At 41.4% G+C, this 13391-nt stretch overlaps 1 protein-coding gene across 2 annotated transcripts; it reads right to left on the reverse strand.

Annotated features, from left to right (window-relative positions):
- Positions 1-282: 282 nt before the first annotated feature.
- Positions 283-12371, reverse strand: ezh1 (enhancer of zeste 1 polycomb repressive complex 2 subunit). 2 transcript variants are annotated; one of them, XM_085404424.1, is made up of 20 exons: positions 12124-12371; positions 10820-10995; positions 10424-10549; positions 9623-9745; positions 9071-9188; positions 8346-8576; positions 7671-7773; positions 7217-7380; positions 6939-7030; positions 6673-6826; positions 5486-5670; positions 4015-4106; positions 3859-3887; positions 3629-3754; positions 2357-2535; positions 2174-2269; positions 1998-2079; positions 1827-1907; positions 1643-1727; positions 283-1557 (listed from the first exon to the last, which is right to left on the reverse strand). In XM_085404424.1, exons 2-20 carry the CDS (start codon positions 10991-10993, stop codon positions 1497-1499), a joined length of 2301 nt encoding a protein of 766 aa, XP_085260550.1. In that variant the 5' UTR covers positions 10994-10995; positions 12124-12371; the 3' UTR covers positions 283-1496. The 2 variants fall into 2 exon arrangements, with proteins under 2 accessions (XP_085260550.1, XP_085260549.1); XM_085404423.1 differs by having other exon boundaries at positions 11891-12370.
- Positions 12372-13391: the final 1020 nt, after the last annotated feature.

Here is a 13391-nt window from a genome sequence, read left to right on the forward strand (position 1 = left end):
TTCTCTGCAACATCAAACTAAATCCTTCTGGAACAAATTCTAGAAATTAAGATTACAGTTATGTTTTGATCACCTTGAAGTGTAGATTATTTTTCTGTTCTCTCTGCTCGAGGTTGTTTTGTAATAGTTTCACTGTAAATGACCATAACTGTGTAAATCAAAGCAAAGCCAAACTGTCATCTCAATAAATGAAGCTTGAAGGAAATCAATGTGTTGTTCGAGCTTTCAATGTAGGGAGCATTTAGCACAGATAAGGACTAGGGTGGCATCTTTAATGTATAAAGTTAAACTTTTATTTTTATAGGCATACACTGTACACAGCATTAAACTCCATTTTGTTCATCTCTATTGAGAAAGATCTCATTTCAAAGTGGGCTTTTAATGTTTTATAAATGAAGAACAGACCAAACGGCAAGTGTGGACATAAAAAAATAAAGAAAAACAAATGAAAAAGGATCATTTACATTCACATGTGGGGGGCCTTAATATTTGGTCAAACACTAACAAATTTGCTTTTTCAATGGTCATAACCTTCATTGGTTACCTTTAACACAGCTTTGTTACGCAACACAGCCATGTTGTTTCAGCACTTTTCTTCCTGGAATCATTTGGCACTTATTTATTTGCAAAGGAAACATCTACTCTGTGACTTACTTTCCTGGCAAAATGCGAGAGTATCGGGCTGTTGTAAACACAAAGATAAATGCTTGACGTATGCATGCCAGTCTGAGTACCAATAATAGGATAATGTTTAAAATGAAAAGCAGAATGAGATCTCTTCACCATCATCTACAGGTTACATTCAGTCAGTCGGTTTCTCGTCTGGTTGCCTATTTTTGCAGAACAGTGATATAAATGCACAATAACTTATTTTACCATAAAGATGGATGAAGTTGCTAGCTGCATGACTGCATGACTGCACGTTAACAACAGTATCTGTCCAAAGCTAATGTTGCATCTAACATGTTTAATGGATGGTTTGTCACATGCATTTCATTTACCATCATTACATACACTGTAAAAAATTGCATTACATACTGAATTCTCAAAGAAAAGCCAGTCAATAAGTACAATAACAAAACTGCTGAGAGTTACACACTGTGCTATGGGTTATTTCGGCTTTGTTTGCTTTGACGAGATGGAATAAAAAATTTGAGATGCTCTCAGTACAGTAAGTGATAGGGATTAATAGTATTTCCACTTTAAATAGTTTAAGCTTGGTTGATACAGTTTTACAGGTAGGCGGATGGGTCTGAGCAGATGAGGAGGAGAGCTAATGGCTGTCACTGAAGGAGGTGGTACAGTGTTTGTGGCGCATGAGCACCTGCAAACAGCAGGGAGGGGCTTTCTATTTTTGGAAGTGCAGCAGGGAGGGCAGAGACGGTGACTGCTGATAGAAATTTGTCAGCTAAATGTGATGCTGCAGACGGGGAAAGAAGCATTAGTAGGTGGCTGAGGAGTTAAGGACCAGTTCTGAAGGTAGGCAGCCGATGAAGCTAAGACAAGTCTACCTCCCTCTCTATTCCCACATATTTGAGGGCATCGGCTTGGCTGTATCTGTGGGAGGAAACAGTATGAAGAGTGTGAGTTTGTATACATTATCTCTTGAAGCTGGAGATTACAAAGGGGCCTTCAACTCTACCTGTAATCAAAGAAGAGCTCCTCTCCTTGAAGGATAGCTCGTTTGGCAAATATTCCAATGCGGTGGTCTCCATTTACCATCACCACTGCAAGGGCAGGGAATATAACATCAGACAAAATAACTCTTATAAAGCTGCTGAATTCATATAGTAAAGCAAAGTGACCCCCACCCCCCCTTCACTGACCTTTAGCATAGCAGTTGGGATTAACTGAATGATTTGCAAAGCGGATTTTGTTCCCCTTTCGTGTGGCATCCACAACAAAGTCTAAAGAGAGAAACAGAGTATGTTATGGGTTTTTTAATACACTGCAGTGGTACGCCTGGCTTAGAATTTTACGCTGTGGGGAATACGTGCCGTTGTTCAAGTTGAAAAGGAAGCTAGACATGTATTTGTCGTAAATCCTTCCACGTCGGTCTGCTTCATCCTGAGAGATCAGCTGCTTATGCACACATATAGGAAAAATAACACTGTAAGCACGCAGCATGGATGATGTATTTGAAAATAAAATCGACTAAACTGCACAGACTTGCCTCTCCGCAGTATTCAGAGATGAATTCATTCTTCTGAACAGGCTCTTTGATGAACGTGCCCCACCCAGCAACATCAGAGGGAGCCAAAAGCAGGTGCTAAAAACACCATATGATACTTGAGTTATTTAATACCACTAAATTTCACTCTTTAAAAATTTTAAACAGCCACATCTTCCAGTGTACCTTTTTCAGGCCTCTCTGGATGCTACAGTTCTTGCAGGAGACTACTTTACTGTCCCAGTGGTCTGCGGCACCGCACGTCATGCAAAGATCTGGGTCACATTCTCTTACAGCCAGGTAGCAGGGACATTGTTTAGTGTTGCACTGAGTCTTACACCTGCAGCCTGGGAAGCGGTTTTGGCCTAGACAACATTTAGACACAGAGCTGCTTTGAAAGGGGAATTGCTGACATGTTTTATAAAGAAGTTAGCAGTAAACCAGAAATATACTACATTATGTGAAGAAATATCATTATGATTAAAAAACTCAATAAAAAACAACAACCCTGAATTTCGAAATACAGTTGCAGAAGAGGAGCTCAGAGGTTGAGTAATGCTGAGAGGTTCATTAATCAGAGACCTCTGCTGGCAGACATGCTGAAATACAATTTTGAGGCGTGTAACATAACACCCTCAGGGCAGATGAATGGAAGGCTCAAGCAAGAATAACGGAAATGTCTTTCCAATAGCCTATGCTTGGAAAAAACCTGTCCATACTAAGGCTGCTCAAGGCAGCCTATCGCTTCCCATTCCCACCACGAGTGGATTTTATACTTCTGTATCATCAAGCGCCGTTTAGCTCGAGCTATTTGACTCATACTGACGCAGGAGACGATGTTATATATCAAGCACAGAGCCTGTCACATCCCTTTTATTTCACTCCAAGTTTTTAATGCACGCACATGTGGAACTAGGGCCTGCTTCCTGTTTGGCCCCGGCTCTTTGCCGCTACGGGAAAAGGCGAGGTAATCAGGAGATGGGAGGAGAAAAGGTGACTAAACCAGCACAGATGAACAAATCAAGCAGAAAAAACTCCTCTTCCGAGACCACAGAAAAAAATGTTTGCTTAATCTTATCCTCTCTCTTTATTATCAACTCTCCAGAGGGCATCATACAGAAAAAGCATTTCTCCACCATGTGGCCATTTAAGAAAACACAGTTCTGGGGCATTGCTGCTGCAGCAAATAGCTCATTGTGAATGCAGCTCTCTGTGAAGCAGACACCCACCTATCCCTGCCAGAGGACAATTTCTCCTCTGACCGCTGCCAGACTACTGCAAAATCGTTTTACATTCTGCTGCCCTGCTCTACTGTGGCCTGGCAAACAGCTTCTCAGTGGAAAATGTGATTATAACAAACAATCTTCTTTGAGCATCGCATGGTCAAGCAGGCTATTGTGTTTTTGGTAGAATTAAGCCACAAATTGTGATGAAATGAATAAAAAAGTTAACACTTACACTCATGCTCACATCGGCAGAACTTCTCACAAAAATTTTGGGTCATTACACACGGGCAGGAGCTGTCACATGGGTGGTCGGGGTGGTCACATGGCTGATAGTTGTACACTTGATTGGATGAGTTATCTGGAACAACAGAGGACAAAGCCCTCAGACTGGAACAGTAAGCTGTGTTGTATGTCAGAAGGCATAATGAAGTAAAAACCATGTCTTTTTTTAGTTATACATACCTTTCTTAAGTTGAATCTTTGCCCACAACCTGTAATATGCATTAAATATATTAGAGAGCTTTATTCCTCTTTGCTAAAAGCTCAAATTTCTTTCACACCTATTCCGGAAGACGAAACAATAAGTCAGAGAAAAGATAATAACAGTTGAGTTCTTGCCTATGCTTCCTTTTCTTCTTTTGAGGGGAGATGCCTCCATCTTCCAAAGGAACACGATGGATCAGAACCTCTTTCACTGCAAACTCATAGACCTTTGGGAAATGACAATGACGTGGACGACATATCATCTTGCAAGTTCAGCGTGCAAGCAAACAACTATGAAGACATTCTGCAATTATTTTGTGCAAAGTAACAAAGGCACCCAAGTTTCAAAACAAGCTGCTTATCTAAAACCCGACTGCAGAGACCAGATATTCACATGCATCTGTGTGAAAACATGCTCAACCACTTCTGGTTGCTAAAACCCAGTTTTGGCCTCTTTCCTGGGATGTACACATACATAATGCAGCTGGTTTCAGCATTTCCCCTCAGAGAAGCAGTGGGTGGGTGGGGCAGTCAGAATATTAGCAGCCCAGTACAGATTTGTTTGGCCATGGAACAAGAGGGGATACAAGGGTTGGATATCAAGGGTGACGCTTTTTAAATAAATGCACAACTATAAAAACTTTTGAAATCTAATTTTTTAAAATAGCAAAATGTTCCCAACAGAGCACTCTCATGCACAGCCCAAGGGAAGCTGGGAATGTCTGAACAACTGCATCATGAGGGAAAATGAGAGACGTCACATCTGGTTGGCATTCCTCTTTATGGTGCCATATGCAATTCTCTCTGTAGTAAGTCCAATTATCCACACCATAAAACCACAAGCACCGGATGCACGTTATTATACTTGGACTGACGCAACAGAAATCAGCAGCGCAAGTATGGTTTGTACTTTATTTCAAAAACAACTATGAATCAGTTTTAGAGAGTTTTAGTTGAGTTCATAGACTACAAAAAACACACTTCATAGTTAGTATAGTTAGTAAACAACAGATGTGAGAGGTAATCAGGCACAACTGAGGCACAACTGAGATTCTCTTTTTCTTTTTTGTTTTGTAGTCTACAAAGAGGTTAAGAACTGTTTTACTTATACTTCCTTGCATTTTCTTATGAAAGCATCTGTACTGTCATTATAAAGCAAGCTACATTTTAATGTCTGTTTACTGGTGCATTGGTTCATATGACTGAAACTGTTTAACAAAGCTATTTGTGAGTTATGATGGGGCTGTGCAAAATGTATAAAATGATGTCAGTTGAGTCAAGCTGCTCTAAAGGCAAGTTTGAAAAGGAAATCAAAGGCACAGAGTTAGCAAGAAATCTCTGTGCACTGCTCCTCACTTCTGCTTGAGGCTTCATGTCTCCAGGCTACATTTGCTGCTACAGGTAAAACATGTTATAAACTCTCAACTACATAGTTTGAAATCTAATTACCGGTACACTGCGGTTAATGTAGCTATCCTATCTGGACACAGAACGAAGATAAAGCTGAAATAAAGTGCAATTATTAGTGGTGACTAATATTTAGTAGTTTTAACACTAACTTTCAAACCAAAACAAGTGAACACCTGTATGTGCCTGTATGTTTTACCTCCTTGCAGTTCTTTGTACCGATGAGGCGAGCAATAGAGCAGAAGTTGTTGAAGTATGTGCCGTGTAGCACCCGGAAAAGTGACTCCTCTGCTCCACTCCACTGGACGACACAGCACGCCTGCTGCTCCCCGTCATCATCTCCTGGACGCAGCTTGGTGGGAGTCTGGCACCGTGAATTCCCCTCTTTTTTACACACAGACATACACAAACATATTTTGGGGATTTAGCTGGAAAGCATTTTGTCACATTTTTTTTTTACTCAACACGTATCTGAACAAGCAAGCACTTTTTAAATTACTTGGTCTTGGCAAAGTTTGTGACAGCTTTTATCCGCAATCATGCAATAAAAGGTGCTCTAACCTTGCACAAACATAAAAGCTGCTGTTTCTAGAAGCCGTCTTTGTATATAAATGGACACAAAAGGGACTGTGAGTTTTGATTGGGGTTTTGGATATCCAACAATGATGCTCGTGCCTCCACAATTCAAGACAGCGCATGTTGCCAGGCAACAGACTGCATGGAGCATTACTGTGGCCACATGCTCCAGCGCTGAGTGTCTTTATTAATCTGCTCAACAATCTGCTTTTTCCACATTATCCCAACACATGTGGGACACTCTGCTGAGTCACTGCCTGAGTACCAGGAGTTTCCAAAACTAACACAGGCTTCTGGTAAGGAACTGATAGAAATCAGCAACAACCTGAGAATGAATAAGAGAAAGAAAAACAGCCAGGGGTGTGTGCGCTTATTTCCTTCCTCTTGCTCTCTGCATGAAGAAATCAGTAGAAATGTGAAAGAATATAGTGCAGTAAAAGTAGTGAGGTGGAGAGGGAACAATGTGTTTATGTTGAGGCTGAAGCATGCAAAACTAATGGCTAGTTTATTTTTCTTGGCAAGAAAGAGCTGATACTAGGAGGAGATTGAAGAGGGAAGGAAAGGAGAGAGGATGTGGCTTGAAAGCTGTCATCTCTAGCCAAATTTCACTTTCCTTAAGAGGGTTAGACAGGGTGGACAGCCTTCTGGGGGGTGGATCTCAGAAACGAATTAAAATATATACACTATCTATACTGCATGAACTCATAATGAAGAAAGCCTTTTGCTACCAGAAAGAAGAACACATGAACTGATTTTTTTAAATTCATTCATTCATTCAAGAGTAAGTGACATTTTGAGAAGGTGCCCCACCTGAGGAGGAGGTGGTTTCATGGTCACTGTTGGGTTCTTCAGCAGAGCCAGATGGTCCAGGGCAGCTGGAACTGGTTGGACGGGGCTGCCTCCGTCGCCTCCGAGACTTCTGTGACCGCAACATATTCTGATCCACAAACTCTTTAGCCCCTTTCTTCACAAGAGAAAAGACGTAGAACATTTAAAATATGATCAGGAGGAAAACATAGGGAGTTCTAATGTGTAGAGAATGCATGAATGCATCAGTTAAACAACTGTGGGCATACCTGTAACAGAAAGCAGTCTACACCGCATGGCTCAGTCTCCATGCGCATCTCCTTATTCTTCCTCTTGTAAACATTGGGTGTAGCATGAAAAGCTTCATCAACAGAAAGAAAAATTTTTGACCCCTGTTTTTCATTATGTGGTTATTAGTAGCAGCTTCATGGAAAAAAAAACAAAAGACTCAGAAATAATAAATATATTACCCTCAAAACTCAGAAGGAACACTATAATCTTAATATATACATTTCAAACTTTGAAAGAATATATAAGAAGCTATTACGGTGGAGGAAACAGTCGTATTTGAAGCAGCGTCTGCAGAAGAGTGTGTGGAAGGAGTGTAACGACTGCTCTCTCTGCACAGACTTTGCAAAAGGTCCGTCTAGGTTGGGGGTGCAGAGAGGGGGTAGCTTCACTGGACTTGGCGGCTCCAAGAGGTCCTTGTACCTGTGGAGGACATATGAAAAGTTTCAGCGGGATGTGTCACTTCTTTGTGGTTCACTATTGACGCTCATTTAACTTAGTGAAACAGTGCTGGACAAAGATGAAGATTTTTTTCTTTCTGAGCACAGCTCTTTCAGATGCTGATGTAACTACCCCTTTGAGTTGGAGAGCCTGACAGGGAGCGACTATTATTACTTTCCTCTCTGACAGCTTTCGTCTCCATGGTGAACACTAAGCAACAGACTGCCCGGCATTGTGCGTACAGATCCCCGGATAGACTACACTTTTCTTACTTTTCCTTCAGCTCCTCTGTGGTGCCTTTGTAGGGGAACATTGAGGCGATCGCTGTAAATATCTTATCATTGGGGATCTTCTTGCTGCTGGACATGTCCTTCACTGTGGGAGACATGTGATGTGAATCACCCAGGTTTGTCCAGACATCAGGTTTTGATACACACTCACAAACAAAGGTTATGCAATATGTTCTGTTGTAATGGTAAAGTTCCTTCAATTCTCAAGGTCACTTGGTAAAAAAAAAAACATGATAAAAGAGAAAAAAATGATGTAATAAGAACACTGTACATCTCTTTTACCATTATCTTTGATTCACGTTCCCATCTTCTACACATGTATTTGTGAATCAGTCTCTAAATGACAGTGTGCCCAGGTGTGCTTCAAATGAACTGTCACTAAGTGTGTATATAGCCTAGTTTTCCATAAAGCTCGGTGCATGAGGTCATTCAGTTCTGTAATTAGAGCTGGGCCATATCAGTGTAAAGGACAAATGGGTTCACTCACACACAGTAGGGACACAGAGGCAGCTTTAAGGCAAACAACGTCAGCTCAAGAGCTGCTGTGGCAGGGCGACCTTGTGGCAGGTGTGCAGTGCAATGACACGAACAGCATGAGCCTGTACTTTTCTTGTTCTCATCATCTGAAAACACAAATGCGCCAAGCTGAAGACTCACCCTCAGTAGTGCTTCTCCTCTTCCTCCTGACAAATGCCAAAGATCCAGCTTTGTTCTCTTCCGAGCCCTCCACTGAGCTCCTCCTCATCACCCTCTCTTCTTCTTTCTTCCCTGCCATGTCCCCAACAGTTCCTGCTGAGGCCTCCTCTTCTTCGTCCTCCTCGTGGTCAGAATACTGGCTCAGGGCGTCCACTAACTCTTTAAATATCTCATCACTGATGAACCCTCCCTCTGGAACACAATCGAGATGTCATACCGACAGTTATCACCAATTAAATGTGTGATTCTTGACTTTTTTATTAAGAAGGCAAAAAGTCTATTTGGTTTTAAAAAGTGCAGGATCATTGAAAATCAAAATTCAGTTGTTCTATGCTATCCCTTTTATCCTATCCACTGAACTGTTTGATTAGTGAAGTACGAAAAGGATGCAAATCTTAAAATCGCCAAATTTCAACTTAACACCTACTGGAGATTTTTGGACCAACATATCAGACAGTACTCCCCACCCCAATCAAAAACAATCAGAGGAAAGAATTGAAGAATTTGAAGAATTACATCCAATTCCACCAGCAGAGTTTCAAAGATTTTCAAAGAAAATCACTGACAATATACACTGAAGCTGTTCTGTTGGTACGAGGTGACCCATTACCTTACTAAGACACTTGATGCTGCATTTCCTTTAATATGTCTCTTGTTTGCAGGGACATATAATATTCAACACAAACCTCTGTCACCATGAACACCGTCATAGTTGTCAATCAGTTCTTCCAGGAAAGCCTCGTCTTGCTCCAGCACTTCATCGCCCATGTAAGGGATGTTGTGGAGGAACGTTTCATCCTCCACCTAGAACATACAAACTTTGGTTAAAACAAGTCTCTAACTGCAGATGCTTCAGAGGGACCAAAACTGTAAAAGCAATAGACAATCACACTTGTTAGCAGAAATTTATTCACGGCCTGACTGAAAAAAATAAATGAAAAGTTCTGTTGTAAGAGAGTTCTGTGAGCATACCCCCGTTTTTTGGATATGTTTTTCAAAATGTAACTTCTGTGGAACAAACTCCTATGTTATAGCTCGATAACATATGTTCCTGAGTTTATTCAGCTGCCCTAAAAGTTCCATGAAAAGAGAATTTAATAAGAAAAGAGCAGAACATTATCAGTTTCCATTTAACTCATAACTAGAATCAGATGAATTAGTAACACATTATATTCAGGGTGCTCTAAGGGTGATATGACACTGTAACTGTATCAATGACAATTGTGTTTTATTTATACCATAAAGTTGTGCTGCAGAGGGGACCAGGAGTACATAAAGGGGATTCCAGCTACTGTTGACAGTGGTCTCATGGCAATGGCTTGAGTTTTGAATCCTGGGAAGCCAAACTCCACTGTACACACCTGTAAGATAACCAGAGGTGGCTTGAGAATCACCAGATCCCAGAACAATATGCTGCAGCACTCGGCCGTTTTATAACTACACACTTGCTGCTTAACTCTGAGCAGGGGGAATAAAACCAGTTAACACAATACAGCCGACCGTGACAGCATGCGGGAGGAGAAAGATGTGGTTACACCATCAGGCTGTATGTATTATAAGCTCCCACAAGGCCGCAGACTGTTAGACTGTCATGCGATCCACTTCTACCACACGTCTCTTTCCCATCCAGTTGGGAATCGGTATAGAAGATTGGGAGGCATGAGGAGATCTCAACATGATGTTCAAGAAGGGATTTCCTCACAACACATTCACATTATAAAAATATATTGAACTTCTAGCTTAGCCAGAGCATCTTGGACAGGAATAAGAAGATGTACCGCAAGGTTCAGATAATAGTACAAATCATGTGTCCAGCCATTGTCTTAATAGTCTCCATCGCTCTCTTTTTTGCATATTTTGGGGGGCTTTTAGCCTTTATTGTGATAGGACAGTGGAGAAAAGACAAGAAAGGTGACAGAAGGGAATGAGCGGTTTCAAACCCTGGACACTGCATTACAGCATAAGGGATGCCTGCTTTACTAAAGCTAGATCAGCGCCCCATAATTTCTCCATCTCTCTCTGACAGACCACCCACCCACCTTTTTCGTGGCCAGACCCCCATTAGCGGTTGACAGAGGGATGGACTGAATCCGGAGCTTGGACCATTCTGTGTTTAGGATATTTGTCTGTTGCTCAATCTTTTGCCTGTTAGACATGAAAAGGGTCTAGAAAAAAAAAAGAGAAAAAAGGACCAAGACATACACACTATTAACATAACATACGCATTGAGAACTGCATACAAAAGACACACCAGTGTCACACATGCAAATTAAGCTTTGCTCTTTATTTGTTAGAGACCATTGCACAAAACCCTGATTGCACAAGAGAAAAGATGTCTTGTGCCAAATTTAGCTACGACCTTATCTTCATTCACAGACCCTGAAAAAAACCCCTGAACATCTGAATTGAACTTGTGTGACGTCAATGTGACTCACTTTGACCTCTTCTGCTTTTTTAAGGCGTTTGACCTGGCGAAGGCGCATATACTCAGACTTGACCCTCCGTCTCCACTCCAGCATGCTGCGAGAAGGGATAAAGGAGGAAGACTGAGGTCTTGGAAGTGATGGGGCAACACCGGTGCCAGGGGCTGCTGCAGCACTTTCCTCCATGACTGTTTAAAAATAAAAGGAACGCATATGACAAACAGGCCCAACTTCAAAACATTCCACTTTCATATTCAGATAAGTTACGTTTGTAAACTTAGGCTTGTTTTCATGTTTTCTGCCACAGTAACTACTTTCACTAATTACATTAAATCTATTATAGGCAGTAGTTTTGATGTAATATGGCTGCAGTCCATTTCAGTTACCTTATTATAGTACTAATGGGCTTACTATCGCCCTCTGTTTCTCACAACCCCCATTTCCCCATTCGCCTCGCCGATGGTCTCTCTGAAAGAGTGCCCCCATCTGTTAGCAAAACAAAACAGACGTCTAATGCAAAAAAAAAAAAAAAAAAGCCTCCTCGAGTGCTTTACGGGCCTTTTTCTGGTAGACTGCTTCTGCTCTTTTTGCAAAACTTGGGGGAAATTGACTGAATTATGCGCATACAGCGCGACAGTGTGCGCATCTATGAATACAGCACATGAATTTAATAGCACGGGGCATCCACATTGCACAGGAGTGGGCGTGCCACTTCAGAAAAGCAGAATAGAAAAGTGCGTAGTACAGTTTTTCTGTGTTTCATAATCGCCACGCTGAACATCAACTTCCCCGTCTGAACTCAAACGGAATTAAAAATAAATACGAAGGTAAAACTGAGCTCGGGGAAACTGCTGCACTTGATTTTTGGGGGCTACGAGACGTGCACACGTTTCAGACACATGAAGCTATGAAGTCCGCGACGTCCTGTAAGTGCAGCCCCGTGCCAAGAGAGCTACACAGTACCCATTTAAATGTAGAACACTCTAAAGACGTGCGACCGAACAGCACAATGACGGCACGTTACACTAGCGCTCGGGTGTGCACGTCAAGATCTCCACATCCAGTGTCGCAGTTATTAAATACCTTTAAATCCACGTCTCGTGTCCTATTTGTTGCGACAACAGCCCGCAACGCGACCAAGTCCCTTTCTGTTTTCTCTCTCTCTCTCTCGTTTTTTTTTTTTTAGTAGAGAGATCCGGAGCAATTCAAGGCTGTGTTTGCTATGGCTCTGACGCAGTTATCATCTCCGCGCAGCGAGGGGATCTCCGAGAAATCTCTATCCATGGGCATGGTGCTGGAGGTTGTTGTTGTTGTACCTTACAAATAACTGCGCACTTGGCTTGGTTGATCCACTCGAGCAGGAGGGTGACGTCTATATTATGATCACAGCCTTTCCAAGCAGAGGAGGATTTATTACTATTCTGCGTCCTGGGAATAAAAAGTAGCGTGCAGCAGCCGCAGCACAGCCATTTACACGCATACACAGGAACTGATGCAACTGTCCGGAGTGCTAGATCGCCATCTAAATGCGTGAAGGCAGATCACTCTGTGGGTTTTGATAGTAGAGCAAGTGCAATCACATAATCTTAAATATAGCTCCACTCTATAGGAGCAAAAGAATAAAATGGCCTAAATACACATTATGAATACACGTAGTTTTATAGGAGTATCGGGTATTTAATTATATATATATATATAAAATTAAAAAAAAATAAACGCAAAATAAACTTCTCACAGAACCTGAAAACGGATGCATTAATTCAGCCTGCCCACAGAGCTGAAGTAACTGTCTAGCCTACGAATTAAAAATAATAAATACTTGGACACTGGAACACAGTTTCCGGACATTCCAATGTACTGGGGTCAAATGGAAACCAATTCAGCTGCTGTTCAGCTCTTCTCCTCCAGGGGGAGCCCGACACACAAAGATAGAGGGTTGGATGAAGGGATTCACGCCACTGATGCTGTCACTTAACCCACGTAAAACCCACTATACAGCAAGCTGCTGCAAGCAAGCTGAAAACACAATCGAATGATGTTTTCGATGGACTTTGATTTGACGAGCAGCGATATGAGAAAGCATAATGACTTGAATTTACAGAGAAGTATATTAACCTCTGTATGAAGCAGATTGGTTTAAATCTTTGCATATGTGTAAGTAGCCAAACGTCACACCCCTTTCGAAGGGAAATGTTTAATTTAACACATCACACATAAACCGGACGTAGGGTTCACGTGGTAACAGTTGATCTCATGCGATTTTCTGGCTTGATTTGATTTAATGTACACAAGCTAACTCCTAACACTATAAGTAATTACGATAAATTACCAATAGTCACATTACTATGGAGGCAGTGATTCTGATTTGTGTATAAAATTAAAATCAGAGATAATCAGTTAATCTGCTACAATCACTTTAAATAGATCCAAATATTTACGTTCAATCAAATATAAAACAATTAGTGTGTGTACTTAATGCCAAATAAGAAGCTGAAAGTGCAGGCAATCGAGTAGTGGTTTGCTATAAATAAAAGTCCTTGAAAGTACTGCTTTGATAAATATGGTCGATGTTGTGTGTGCTCTC

The sequence above is a fragment of the Rhamphochromis longiceps genome, linkage group LG4, assembly GCF_057381845.1.
Source record: "Rhamphochromis longiceps isolate RC_006_pf linkage group LG4, R_longiceps_female_GT1.1, whole genome shotgun sequence".
NCBI lineage: Eukaryota > Metazoa > Chordata > Actinopteri > Cichliformes > Cichlidae > Rhamphochromis > Rhamphochromis longiceps.